The sequence below is a fragment of the Salvelinus alpinus genome, chromosome 18, assembly GCF_045679555.1.
Source record: "Salvelinus alpinus chromosome 18, SLU_Salpinus.1, whole genome shotgun sequence".
NCBI classification, from domain to species: Eukaryota; Metazoa; Chordata; class Actinopteri; order Salmoniformes; family Salmonidae; genus Salvelinus; species Salvelinus alpinus.
The window spans coordinates 26,420,140-26,435,693 of record NC_092103.1 but is presented as its reverse complement, the minus strand read 5'-3'; the positions used below and the strand labels follow the sequence as shown (position 1 = coordinate 26,435,693).

The window sequence follows — 15,554 nt, the reverse complement described above, 5'->3', positions numbered from 1 at the left end:
CAACAGTATAGTCCAAAAGAAGACATTCTAATGACAAGAATAAAATAAAACATCTTATTTATCTATGTTACCTAACTAATTCTGATTCAGCCACGACATATTTTTTGAATATTGCCAAGGTGTAACATAACACAGGTAAAGATTACTATACACCAAGTCTATAACATTTGGTGCCGTGGGAGCATCACAGCTGTTACGTAGTTCAAGGGCTCTCCTTATGTTCATTTTATTTTCCAAATCCTAATACATAGCTGCATTAATATGCATTTTTTGCAACTGTATCTTCAACATCACAGACGGCCGGTGACATCTTATTTGGGGAGGATAGGCTCATAGTAATGGCTGGAACGGAATCAATGGAATGGTTTTTAACACATCAAACACCCTTTCCATGTGTTTAATATCATTCCATTCACCCCATTCCCACCATTATTATGAGCCGTCCTCCCCTCAGCAGTTTCCTGTATTAAACATATTACTGTTAATATCCACACATGCTCTGGCATGGGGTGCTGATTTATTCAAAACCTTTGGAAAATCATGTTGAGTGTCATTCAATGAAGAAAACATTTGAAAGAGCATTAGTTTATTTCTTGTTTTCCACAGGTTACCTCAGAAACAGTATAATTATATACAAAATCTGGAATGTTGAATAAATGCATATCAATCATCTTACTGTAGCTGTTTCCAGAGAAACCTTTGAAATAGCTATACATTAAAAGGGTTGTGTCTGCATTGCAACTTATTGCTAGTTTTACAAACTCAGAGTGACTAATGCCATGATTAATTAATTTCTTAACTTTTTAAAAGTATTTACATTTTGATTAGTAATGTCTAAAAAGTCACAGGAAAATGTGCTAAATAAATAAAAACAAGGTGTGAACGTGAAGAGACCAGTTGTTGTTGGATATGGAAAACAGGTGAGCCCCGAGGTTTTAGTCCCAGATTGTCTACCGTCTATTGGACAGTTATTTTCCTTCTTTTACCATGAATATAAAAAAATATGACCTTGACAATCATTAGATTGTTCTTATTCGCAGATCAAAAAGTAAAAGAACAGTGCCCACAACAAAACAGCACAAAAAACTATTACAATGTTTCTTAAACTAATCTTGAGGGGGAAATGCAGGAGAAGTCTTAAATGTTACCGCTTGAGGCGAACATTGACCAATGACAAAAATATCTGCAGTTATTATGAGCGTGCCACTGGGGCTGCAGTTGATGAAAAAAACTAGGACTGTTTCAGTTGGGCGCAATGTTCAGTTGGAATTCAAAATGGAAAAGAGGGGAGCAAACATCATTGACACAGTGTTTTCCATTCGAGTCACAAGTTGACAGTACCGTGAGCATAATCTTTAGCTGTATGCATGAAGTAATTGAATACATACAGGTACAGTAGATTACATACCATTTTAAATTTGTACTATTCAATATATGCAATTTAGCAGACATTTTTATCCAAAGCGACTTAGTCATGCATGCATTGATTTTACATATGGGTAGTCCCGGGAATCAAACCCACAACCCTTGCGATACAAGCACCATGCTCTACCAACTGAGCCATACAGGACTATACATTTACAAATTTGTTAGGTATTGGGATGACATAAATGACAACGTCATAACTTTATATATTCCGAGTCACAATTCAGTGTTTGCATTACAATCAATTTGTAAACTAATTTCACTGGGGCCATAACTTGTAGATATCTTTGGATTGGATCCTTTTAGTTTCTGTAGGAAATACGTACATTTTTTCATGGATTAAATCACAAAATAGACAATTCATAGGGTGATTTCATGCAAACAACACATACATCTATAAACTTTTGATCACACCGAGTGGACATAGCAGAGTAGCTTTTAAAATATTTTTTATAATTTGACACAATTCAATTAAACATTACAAATGACTGTTTGTTTTTTTGCCTTTGCAGCTCTGATTGACTTAATTTTACACTGGTGTAAAAGTGAATCATGTTTGCACAACATAACAAGCTGGTTTGAACTGTTTTCGGAGCAGTCATGCTTGAGAAAACTAGCAACTCATTTGTAAGGGCAGAGTGCCACAAGACCATTCACTATTATACAATGCAGACTAAAATGTTTGTTTCTTTGCTAAAGATATGTTTTTATTTAAAAAAAAGATTCACAATATAAATCCTGTGTAACAATCTTTTATTACAGGTTATTAAAAATGCAATCAGATGTCTTTCTGAATGAAAACAAATCCTATTGCTATTTAACCATTATGACAAGTCACGCGGCGTGTACTCAAGAGGAGAGCGTTTAGTTTGTTGTGAAACGAAGTACGTGAATATTGCTTGAGGGTCAGGGTAGTCACTCCTTCCCTCCCCTTGTTCTAACAGTTCAAGGTCTATGGCACTTGACAGCTCCCCCCTAGTTAATTTGATCCAGCGTAGAGCAGAGTCCATATATGAAACACTATCTCAACACAAAAAGAGATGATGCATGATGTCTAAAAATATGTTATTTTCCGCCACTTAAAAAAAATGTTACAGACAGAAACACCTTTTCAATCTGAAAGCATGTGTGAGTGTTTTCTAGTCACCAATGGCTGCCTTCGGGGAGAAGCCCTTTAGAGTCTTACCAACATGAGTGAAAGGGGCACAGAGACCAGGCCTATACCTGCTCAGTCTGACACAGGCTGCATCTGAAATGACACCCTATATCCTTTTGTATACAGTTCACCACTAGTATGTAGCGTGCTCTATGGGGAATAGGGTGTCACTCCCAGCAGCACCTCCAACACATGGGGTGTAATCATTCGTCCAAACAGTTGCAAAACTGAACTTTTTGCAACTAAAACAGTTTATATTAGACACTTTCAGCTAGGTCCCTCCCTGTTTCATTGAGTTTGCTTCCGTTTAAGAAATGTTTTGCAACAAAATCAGCGTAATGAATACACCCCTGGCCATGGTCCCCACACATGCTTAGCTTACCTACCTTTACCACTCCGCCTTCTGACCCATTCTCACATCACATTCTGGCTAGGCTAACTAAGGCCAAGCAAAGGCATCCTCTCATGATCTGTTCCATATCCCAGTCCCAATTCCATTTCACATACAAAGAGCGTTTTACAGCATCCAAGTAGTCGGCACTCGGGGCGGTTGATTCAGTGACGGAGGATTTGTTCAGGAGTTAAGAGGTGAGTGAGGGATATTTCAAGCCAGTGGTGCCATGGAGGCTACTGAAACTGCTCCTATGCTAAAATGAGGACAGTACAGATACTGGATGTATGCAGTGTGGCTCACAGGTGCTATGGAGGCAGAGGCAAATAAATTGTCCTTCTGAAATATCCACCATGTATGGAACTCGTTCCAAAAACTGTCACAATTGTAAGTAGGCAGGGGGGAAATTGTAGAAAAGAAACTCTCCCCGAAAGCGCAATCCAGTACTACATTTGTCTCCACAAGAAAGCACATAACATTGTCCCCCATATCACATCTCGGCTAAGTCAAACAAGTGGTTTCAGCATCTTCTTAAAAATAATAATAACATGACTTAAAAATAAAGGCAAATCAGATGTAAGCAGAGAGCGATAAAGAGAGAAAGAGAGGTAGCCCTGTCCTCTAGTGGTCAACTACAGTTAATGCTCAACTACAGCAACTAGAAACTGCAATGATGAGGGTGAATTATTTTCTTTGAAAAAACAAGTCTTTACAGAAAGCAGTCTTTACAAAATCTCTGTGTCATTGGAGCACACGCCTTCTCTGCTGCGTCCTCTGAGTAAAAAATAACCGGGCTATCCCACAGTGACGGGCTATCCCCCCCAAGTCCACTTGATGCAGTGGTTCGGCCCCCGTTATCCCAAAAGCTCTTAAAGGTTCTCTTCACCATAAAGCAGTTAGCCAGGCTCATCTGTGTATAAAAATAAGAAGGAAGTGGACATTCAGTTCTCGTGTGGTTTCGTCTGGATCGGAGGTCACAGTCCTGTCTGTCTCGCTCTACGCTGTCACGTCTCGGACGATGATCATATCCACAGTGGTGGGAAACGTCTTCAGCAGGGCTACGGCGTTCCCGTGGTCAATGTTCACAAAGCTGTATCCGTTCGCCTGGGTAGAAAAGGAGTAAGAGCTTTATAAATACATTTCATTGATTTAATTGGAGATTTGTGGATATTTAGCGAAACACCAAGATAGCAACTTTGGCTTTGATGTTTCATTCAATGTTTATTATTATTATCGCTATTTTAACACTTTCTTGAGACTGTACTGAAATCAGAGGGGAAGACAAGTGGGAGAAACAAAGTAGAAAGGTGGAGATTGAACCCTAGACACCGTTGGGGTTGCACACCCGTGCATAGAGTTGGGAGTCACAGAGGGCGTTACTGCTAGATCACAGGCTCTGCACTACAGATGTTTGTAGTGGGTTCATAGTAGGTAAACATCTGTTCAGCAAAGAACCTATACTGTACAGATTTATGCTAGATAGGATATAGAGGTAATGGTATTGGATTTACCTGGAGGATCTTGTCTCCAGGCTGGAGGATCTTTGACACAGGTCCCTCAGGCTGGACCCTCGTCACAAAGATGCCCTGAGAGAGAAGAGAGAGAGCACCACACCCATTTGGTCAACAACACCCATTACACCATTTCATTGATTGATACTAGAGGTCGACCGATTAATCGGAATGGCCGATCAGTTAGGGCCGATTTCAAGTTTTCATAACAATCGGAAATCGGTAATTTTGGATGCCGATTTTGCCGAATTTTGCAAATGTATTATAATATATATATATTTTTCCAATATTTTTTTTACACCTTTATTTAACTAGGCAAGTCAGTTAAGAACACATTCTTATTTTCAATGACGGCCTAGGAACGGTGGGTTAACTGCCTTGTTCAGGGGCAGAACGACAGATTTTTACCTTGTCAGCTCAGGGATTCAATCTTACAACCTTACGGTTAACTAGTCCAACGCTCTAACAACCTGCCTCACGAGGAGCCCGCCTTTTACGCGAATGCAGTAAGAAGCCAAGGTAAGTTGCTAGCTAGCATTAAACTTATCTTATAAAAAAAATAGCAATCAATCAATCATAATCACTAGTTATAACTACACATGGTTGATGATATTACTAGTTTATCTAGCGTGTCCTGCGTTGCATATAATCGATGCAGTGCGCATTTGCGAAAAAGGACTGTCGTTGCTCCAACATGTACCTAACCATAAACATCAATGCCTTTCTTTAAATCAATACATAGCAGTATATATTTTTAAACCTGCATATTTAGCTAAAAGAAATCCAGGTTAGCAGGCAATATTAACCAGGTGAAATTGTGTCACTTCTCTTGCGTTCATTGCACGCAGAGTCAGGGTATATGCAACAGTTTGAGCCTGGCTCGTTGTGAACTAATTTGCCAGAATTTTACGTAATTATGACATAACATTGAAGGTTGTGCAATGTAACAGAAATATTTAGACTTATGGATGCCACCCGTTAGATAAAAAACGGAACGGTTCCGTATTTCACTGAAAGAATAAACGTTTTGTTTTCGAGATGATAGTTTCCGGATTCGACCATATTAATGACCTAAGGCTCGTATTTCTGTGTGTTATTATGTTATAATTAAGTCTATGCTTTGATAGAACAGTTTGACTGAGCTGTGGTAGGCACCAGCAGGCTCGTAAGCATTCATTCAAACAGCATTTTCGTGCGTTTTGCCAGCAGCTCTTCGCAATGCTATAAGCATTGAGCTGTTTATGACTTCAAGCCTATCAACTCCCGAGATTAGGATGGTATAACCGATGTGAAATGACTAGCTAGTTAGCGGGGTGCGCGCTAATAGCGTTTCAAACGTCACTTGCTCTGAGACTTGGAGTAGTTGTTCCTCTTGCTCTGCATGGTAACGCTGCTTCGAGGGTGGCTGTTGTCGATGTGTTCCTGGTTCGAGCCCAGGTAGCGGCGAGGAGAGGGATGGAAGCTACACTGTTACACTGGCAATACTAAAGTGCATATAAGAACATCCAATAGTCAAAGGTATATGAAATACAAATGGTATAGAGAGAAATAGTCCTATAATTCCTATAATAACTACAACCTAAAACTTCTTACCTGGGAATATTAAAGACTCATGTTAAAAGGAACCACCAGCTTTCATATGTTCTCATGTTCTGAGCAAGGAACTTAAACGTTAGCTTTCTTACATGGCACATATTGCACTTTTACTTTCTTCTCCAACACTTTGTTTTTGCATTATTTAAACCAAATTGAACATGTTTCATTATTTATTTCAGGCTAAATTGATTTTATTGATGTATTATATTAAGTAAAAATAAGTGTTCATTCAGTATTGTTGTAATTGTCATTATTACGAATACATTTTTTTTTTAAATCGTCCGATTAATCGGTATCGGCTTTTTTTGGTCCTCCAGTAATCGGTATCGGCGTTGAAAAATCATAATTGGTCGACCTCTAATTGATACTGTTCCAAAATCAGTAAAAATGCACCAACAAGCTAAATTGCTAGCACAGCTAACAATTATATTCTGACTGATAACACTCATGGATCATATTTGAATAAAAATGCTATGTTAAACCTGTGAAACTGTTTACAATCAATTTCACATGCACTAGGCTGCAAAAATAGACAACACTACATTGTTATGGGAAAAAGAGGGCTGATGAGCGTAAATACATTATCTTCCGGACGAAAGGGGTTTCCCCGTCCTCCCACTCCTCCTGATATACTGAACCCTAGCTCAGGGTTCTTCTCCACTTTCACACAGATCTGAAATAGACACACAGACATATTACTCACCTGACAGGGGACTTTACTGTAAACTGTACATTTGAATATATATGAGTCACACTAGGGTTGCACATATTCAGAGGTGGAAACTTTCCATGGGAATTAACGGGAATATATGGTAATTAACGGAAATATATGCAAATTAATATTAATACTATTTAAATGTAGATGTTTTTTGCATTTGATATAGTTACCATATCATATGGAGACAAACATAAACCTTATCATAAGTAGACATAATTGCAAATGATTAAATCCTTCTAACAGAAAAAATTAAAATTTTGTTACGAATTTAACTTTAATTAAATGAGTTGACTCTTCACATGGGATGTTTTCACTGAACAACAAAAGAAAGGGAATATTGAATGATCCCCGATAATCCATCGCATCTCCCAAAAACGTTTTCAACATACATCTATCTGTAAAATGATAGTCTAGAAACTAAAGCATTGGTTGTCTTCCTCTAAGGCTTCCATGTCTTCTCCCTGGACCTCCTCAATGTCCACCTCTTGATCATCAGACTGAGGCCTCATCGTCACTCTCGCTTTCCAACCTTGTTGAGGATGGCTCGTTATCAGGCTCAAAAAGCCTCAAATTTGCCCAGATGGCCACCAATTTTTTAACCCTTGTATTGGTCAGCCTGTTGCGTGCTTTGGTGTATGTGTTCCCAAACAAGGACCAGTTGCACTCTGAGGTGGCTGATGTTGGTGGGATTTGAAGAATGATGTAGGCAACAGGGGAAAGAGCCTCAGATCCACAAAGTCCCTTCCACCAGGTGGCTGATGAGATATGTTGGCACGACTGCCATATTGCATCTCCATCCCAAAGCCCTTGCTTGGAACTGTACTTCGCCAGACTGCCAAGAAACTTGCCCTCATCCAGACCAAGGTGGCGAGACACGGTAGTGATGACACCATAGGCCTTGCTGATCTCTACACCAGACAGGATGCTCTTTCCAGCATACTTGGGGTCCAAGTATACTTGGGCATACTTGGGGTGCAAGCCCATACACACGCTGCGACGTGTATGGGCTTCAGGACGAAGTCATCACACTTTTGATGTATTTCAGAACTAAAGTTTCCTCTGCTTGGAGCAACAGTGAAGTGGGCAGGGCAGTATGGATTTCTTCTCTTACATCTGCAAGCAGAGTCTGAACATCAGACAGGATGGCATTGTCTCCCTCAATCCGTGCAATGGCTACTGCTATAGGTTTCAGGAGTTTCATACCACTCTCTCCCAAAATACATCATACAGGAGGATCCTCTTGATGGGGCTGTCCATATCGGCAGACTGTGATATGGCCATTTCTTGGAGAGACTCCTTCCCCTCAAGGAGACTGTCAAACATGATGACAACACCACACCAACGGGTGTTGCTGGGCAGCTTCAACGTGGTGCTCTTATTCTTCTCACTTTGCTTGGTGAGGTAGATTGCTGCTATAACTTGATGACCCTTCACATACCTAACCATTTCCTTGGCTCTCTTGTGGAGTGTATCCATTGTTTTCAGTGCCATTATGTTTTCAGTGCCATGAGGAGCAGATTCAATGCATGAGCAGCACAGCCAATGGGTGTGATGTGAGGGTAGGACTCCTCCACTTTAGACCAAGCAGCCTTCATGTTCGCAGCATTGTCTGTCACCAGTGCAAATGCCTTCTGTGGTCCAAGGTCATTGATGACTGCCATCAGCTCATCTGCAATGTAGAGACCGGTGTGTCTGTTGTCCCTTGTGTCTGTGCTCTTGGAGAATACTGGTTGATGGGTGGAGATGATGTAGTTAATTATTCCTTGCCCACGAACATTCAACCAGAGATGATTGCAATACAGTCTGCTTTCTCTATGATTTGCTTGACCTTCACTTGTACTCTGCATCCAGCAAATTAGTAGATAAAGCATGTCTGGTTGGAGGGCTGTATGCTGGGCATAAAACATTCAGAAATCTCTTCCAATACACATTGCCTGTGAGCATCAGAGGTGAAGCAGTTGCATACACAGCTCGAGCAAGACATTCATCAGCATTTCTCTGACTGCTATCGATAAGGTGTCTGATTCATAATTTTCATCACAAATAGAAGTAGAGGGACTTTTGTCAGAGGTTTCTTGTTGTGAGTGCTGAGGGAACTTTATGCACTTGGCCAGATGATTCTGCATCTTTGTTGCTTTCTTCACCTATGATTTGGCATGGTATTTGCAAATGTACACAGCTTTTCCTTCTACATTAGCTGCAGTGAAATGTCTCCACTCATAAGATAGCGCCCGTGGCATTTTCCTGTAGAGATTATTGCAATCAAAACTTACCAGAAATCATGTAGTCCTTGGCTCAGACAGTATAGTAGTGTGGGCTCAATAGCATCTCATTAGTGTGCAAGATCTTGAGAATCAGCTGTACATGTGATGGAAGAGTGCACTGCACATGTGATGGAAGAATGCACTGTGCATGCAGAGGTTTCAATTCAAATGAATTGGGGATAGTTTAACCAAAATATGAAACAATACCTAGAATTGCCTTATGTGTATCCCACAAAAAAGGTTCACTGTTATAAGCTAACTTTTTTGAGGAATTTAAGCAAAATTCCCCAAATTCCAGGGCTTAACTTCCCATGGAAAATTTCCAGGAAATTGACCGACCCTTTGCAATCCTAAGTCACACACATCACAGTCACAGAGCAAAATATTGGATAAGACTGTGTAGGATTCATTCTATTCCGGATAGTTCAGGTTACAACAAAACCATGTTACGCATGCTTTAACCTGGTGGTCAGTGTCACCAACCCTATTCCTCGAGCGCTACATGGTATAGTTCAAGCCCAGCACTAAAACACCTATCTGGGTTTGACCAAATCGATTTGGTTGGGTGGGGGGGGGGGGGTTATAAGATGACATATAGAATTGTTTTAAGATGGTCATTTAGCTATTTGATTCAGAATTTTAGGACCCCTTTAGGTATAATATATATATATATCATTTTTTTTTTATAAAATTTTGAATTTGGCCTTCACTACCAAATCCCATGGAAAAGCATGATTACACATTCATGAATGGCAAAAAAGACAGTCATATTTAACCCCTTTTTGGGGTAGGCACAAAATTACTGTACCTCCATACTACCATTGAATCTTTAACCGGTACCGGTTACCTTCAGACAAGACCGTGACACTTGTGGGGGTGGTAGAGCAAAATGGACCACTATCGTGTTCGTGAGTCTCATCTTTCCATAGAGTGGTCATAATAGTCCGGCAAACACAGCTGCAGAAGGCCGCCATAAGCGGATGTGGTGGATTGAGATGCAGCCAATGCAAAAAAACAGATATCTCTACCTTATACTGACAGCATTTGATGGGAATTCTTTTACTATGTTACTTAGATTGATGGACCGGTGCGTCAATAGACTCTAGGGGGTGTTAATGGAAGTTTTGATGATAAATTAGGTTTTTAGTTGTGGGCTGACACCCTATAACTCTTCATGGCTAGGGATGGGGGAGCATTGTTTTACTGCAACTCTTCCGTCTCTCATCCATCCCGCCATCCTACCTCCTGCTGCAGTGTGTCGTGAGTGGCCCGTGGCGGAGGGGGTCCCTGGGGCTGCTGGCCATGGGAGACCTTAAGCATCAGGTAGTCGATGAGTTGCTCTCTGGAGGGGTGGCGGGCCATGGGCGCCTGGCACGACGTCATCTGGCCTCGCACTGGACCGCCCATCTGACCATTCATCAAAGGCACCTGGGCAACACACAGACAGACATACACACAGACAGACACACAGAAACAAAGATACAGACATTGTTATAGAGTTAACATTCCAACAACAAAATGGATTGTCAGTGCATATCTAAAAGGCTCATCCATAAATAAGCTTTCAACTTCAGCATGGTTTGGGAATACACTGCGTGAGGTTTCATAGTACTAAAATCCCTACTTTCCCACCACCTTGGTTACCATAACCCTCTAAAACTAAAGAAAACAAATACTAGGCTATAATCCAGCAAGAGAAAAGCCCTCACTGGTCCAATTTGGTCAAAGGATAAGATAAACTGCAGGACTGGCATACAGAATAACATGATGTAACAGAATAAAGTGTGATTTCAGCAGAAGCTGCTGATTTAGCACCAGCAAGGTGCTCTGTCTTAGAGACACTGGCTGTGTGTCCAGCAGCAGGCTCGCCACCGCTCTCAAAGCCATGGAAATCATTTGGCTCCGACTAGTGTGGAGGATGAAGCGTAGAGATAATTTCATTAAGTTTTATTAGATGGTGGTGGTGCTGCGGTTATTGGCAGGTTCCATTAATGAAGGGAGGACAGAGGGGTGGACACGCTGGGCCGGCAGTGGTTTGGGTTTTCTCCACGATGAGAGTAAAATCTGAAATTACACCCTATTCCCTACATTCTATGGAATAGGGTAGGATAGGCTAGGGCTCTGGTCAAAATAAGTGCACTATATAAGCAAAGGCTTTCTTTATGGTGTGATTCAAGAGTAATTCTTAATGCCAGGTCTGAAGGACCATTTCTAGTTTTGCCTGGATATAAAAATACTATTTAGTTTTTAGAATATTGGTTCCGAAATAATTTCCTGTTGGTAAGCCAACTTGTAAATGGAGAGGGTCTTTTACTTAATTTGAAGGAATTCTTATCACTTTACAAGATCCCTGTAACACCTAAAGATTTTGCAATTGTTTTAGATGCCATTGCCTCAGGTGTTGCTTTATTATTCAGGAACGTGTCAAGACCTGACCCTCAGAACATACCTACAATTAACCATGTTGACGCATCAGTAGGAAAGATTAGTTTTTCTTTTAGTCCATTCAACAGCAATAGAGCTAAACGAACCTTGTTACAACAAGATGTTGTATCTATACCTTATGTCATGCCTTATTGGAATTGTTTTATCGATAATATCTGTTAAAAAAACAAATTCAAATTGTACCTTTTATAATGACCACCCTGAAACAGTGTTGCATCTTTTTTGGCACTGTATTCATGTAAGGAATCTGTGGCAAGACATCAGTAGATTTATAACACATTTATGAAGATTTTACATTATTGTGGAGAGATGTACTGCTTGGATTCTTTACTTACGATATAAATAAGTTGAAACAATTTTATGTATTTCATTTCATTATTCTTTTGGCCAAATTTCATTTTCACAAATGTAAATTTACAAACAAAACACCACATGTATAAAAATCTAAAAATAATATGAAGCTATCCTCAGTTATTAGGTCTGAGTAGTCAAGTATGTCTAATACTAGTCTGATATTGTTAGAAATATGTATGTTCCTCATAAAGCCAGACTGTGTTCCATCAATGATTGTATCCAGCACTTCCTTTTCAGACTGAGGTATCAGTGTCATTAACCCCTGAGTCATTGTAGGAGGGAGAACATTGTTTTTAATACTCTCTAAAAAGACTTCAAGTAGGAATGGAGCTACTTGTTCAGAAAATAACTTGTAAAATTCTGCCGTAATTCAATCAATACCTGGGGATCTATCGTTCTTTAGATGTTTGATAGACTCGATTATCTCTTCAAGTATGATGAGTTCATCACACTGTTTAGATTCTGTATCACTGGTAGAGTGAACACTATTCAGTGAGTCAAAAAACATATCTGTGGATTCCTGAGAGTACGTAGCGCTATACAATTTCCTGTAAAAACTGCTACAGTAGTTTGCGATACATTTTTGGTCATCTGTAATAACACCATCAATGTTTAAATTATGGATAGTGTTATTTGTAGAAATAGGTTGAATTCTGTTCTCCCTCCTCAAGCCATTTATTCCTAGATCTAATAAAGGCTCCTTCTGCTTTTAATCTATATATATTATCCAGTTGATTTAATCTATATACAGTGGGGAGAACAAGTATTTGATACACTGCCGATTTTGCAGGTTTTCCTACTTACAAAGCATGTAGAGGTCTGTAATTTTTTATCATAGGTACACTTCAACTGTGAGAGACGGAATCTAAAACAAAAATCCAGAAAATCACATTGTATGATTTTTAAGTAGTTAATTTGCATTTTATTGTGCCTATGTTGAAATAATTATTTCACAGGTAATGGATAGGGGGAGATTTCTGGGTATCAAATATTTCCAATGAGCATCTTTACATGCAGTCCTCGACTGAGAAGGTTTCATATAGAAACACTGTACATACGGTAGAATACTCATATTTTTAATAGTTTCTTCTGCCTATATCTTGCATATTACTTGCTTTATAAATCTCAATTCCTCGAAACGTCCACGGACACCGCACCATACTGTATATCTAGCCTAGTGATGAAGGTCAAGACGCCCACTCAGTGGACTGGGCTTATGAGCGCTCTAAGCTTCCAACACCGTACTCCACCCAGCTTAGTTCTTAATACCAGTATAATTGAAGCAACGCTCCTCCAACCCTCTCTGTGAGACACCGGGGGACCTGGTGGATGCAGAGATCTCCCATGAGAATAGATAGGCCTGAACAGTAATCTCTTTCAAGGCAGATCTCGTTAATTAGAACTCATTAATCACTGGTGGGGAGGAGGATGGTGCTGCTACGCTACTCCTGCTGCTGCTGCTGGGTCAATACCTCAATCCTCAGCCAGCCAGCTCTCTAATCAGGCTGCTTGGACTGGGCTAGCCCACGCTCTACTTACAGTGGTCGGGAATGCATGTGCTGAAATGGGACAGACAGGCTGGCACTTTATGGCGGGACTGTATGATGGATTTGAAAAATTATTTCACTTGAAGAATACATTGTCAAATACCGTTCTGTTAACAAACTCTTCAATACCGTGTAGGCCTATAACTACCCCCTGGTCTTTATGGTCTGCATTCCTAATATCATACAGTAGGAAAATAAACACCAATTTGAGATTGGTTTATGGGTGTCCTATGCTCTACATATGGCTCTAGTGTGCACTTACTTTTCGGAGGGTGTCCATGGTGTAGCCCTGTTGTCCTTGAGGACCTAACACGTCATCCTGTAGAGGGAACAATGACAGGTGATTAGTAACAAAGACCATGTGCTGACCACTGTCTGTCGATGACAAACACACTTCTATGCATTTTTTTTTTTTTTTTAAACACTCAACCACATATCACAGCATAGAAAGTGCATTTTTCCTCAATATAGCAGTCTACTGATATATTGAGGAAAAATGTACTTTCTATTGAGGAAAAATGTGCTTTCTATGCCTGTGATATGTGGTTGTCCCACCTAGCTATCTTAAGATGAATGTACTAACTGTATGTCCCTCTGGATAAGAGCATCTGCTAAATTAATCAAATGTAAATGGAATGTAATTCTTCATGTCTTAGGTGAATTAGTTGACCATGATCTGATCGAGGATAATAATGTTAGTTACATGTTCGGTTAAGATTTTTTTTATATGTTGTGTTAACCATTAATTCTGAAATTTCTCTACAGTAATTCCAACACCTATGAAAATCATATCTAAGGATAAGATTTAACAATGGGGATGATGTTTCCCTACATTGGGGACTACATAGCCAAAAGCAGTGTCCTATATAAATAATACATAGGAAAGGAAAGAATGGTTTTTCATTTTATAAGACCACAAGTACACAGACACCATAATAACACCAGGTGCAAATGAAAGAGTTTGCAGCCATTTTCCACACTAAGACTCAATCTAACACCACAACTACTTCTTCTTTCAACTACATACCCCATACTTACATTGGACAAACACAGTGCTCATCTCCACACAAAGAAGTGAAAGGGTTAAGAGGTGATTCTAAAGTGATCAAAAGAGGAGGCATTAAGCGAGATGATGAGTCAAGGTGTCGTTAAAGGGGAGAATCAGTTTTTCGGAAGAATAATCAGTCTTTGACTAGCGAGGGAGGCGCGCTACTTTTTGATTGGAGTGCTGGAAGGTGTGTGGGGGGGTAGGATAAAGCACTGGGATAAGTGAATCATAGATTGGGAGGGAAGCCAGGTTTAAAAAGGGGCATTTTGTACCATGCAACATGCTACTATTATCATACACATCCGACTCCGTAATATGCAACGTGATGTTATTTCAGGGCAGAGATGAGGGACTTGTAGCCTATGCTGCTTATCAAAGGCTTCAGACTCAGTGATTTAATTGGATAAATTAGATTCCACTACACCAAGCCAGTGGAATCCGTGTTCAGTATCTCACTGCCAACTGTATCCTATCATATGGCCTATAACGACACACAGCTACTGTCTGACAAAAAATAGGTTAAAGTAGAGAGAAACTCATACGGAAAATACAATGGTGCTTCAGCCCTCTTCAACCCTACTACTGTTTGGTTAAGGTACTAGTCTGCTGTAAATTGAGAGACTACAAAAATGTTCAACTTATACAACAGAAGCATTGTGCTAGATATGCCAGGTCTCAATTGATTTTTGCAGGATGCATTTCTACACAGCTAGGAGTTTCCTCTACTTGAATCCCTGATAGAGATTGAAACCGTGAGTTTGCCTACAGTTTATGGTAGAGTGGCCTTAATGTGCACGGACAAAAGATGCCCTTTTCAAACAAAATAGGTTCCGTCACAATAAGGAGCTATACAGTACAAAGGCCCTGTCCCAATAGTTCTAAAATGCATCCTTCTGTAAGGTCATCGCAGATCTGAGGGTTGGAGTGATGGTCGCAAACAGAGTGTAGAGAGAAACCTTGTTTTCATTTCTCATCCCATCACGCACAGATCAGTGACAACCTCAAGGACGGGATATCACAAAAATGCTCAATCTTAACTGAGGAGGGCATTGTTTTTCGGAATTGAAAGACGTGGAAGACAAAGAGTCCTTTTAAAAGT

General features: G+C 40.0%; 1 protein-coding gene across 5 annotated transcripts in view; it reads right to left on the bottom strand.

The window, feature by feature from the left end:
• Nucleotides 1-569: 569 nt before the first annotated feature.
• LOC139544072 (erbin-like) overlaps nt 570-15,554 on the bottom strand; it is a 125,335-nt gene continuing 110,350 nt past the window's right edge. For all 5 annotated transcript variants that reach the window (XM_071350791.1, XM_071350793.1, XM_071350794.1 and 2 more), the window contains 5 exons: nt 13,670-13,726; nt 10,304-10,489; nt 6,660-6,752; nt 4,484-4,558; nt 570-4,076 (listed from right to left, as the gene is read on the bottom strand). In XM_071350791.1, the coding sequence (XP_071206892.1) occupies nt 3,969-4,076; nt 4,484-4,558; nt 6,660-6,752; nt 10,304-10,489; nt 13,670-13,726 (519 nt within the window). In that variant the 3' untranslated portion in view covers nt 570-3,968. The remainder of the gene's footprint in view (nt 4,077-4,483; nt 4,559-6,659; nt 6,753-10,303; nt 10,490-13,669; nt 13,727-15,554) is intronic.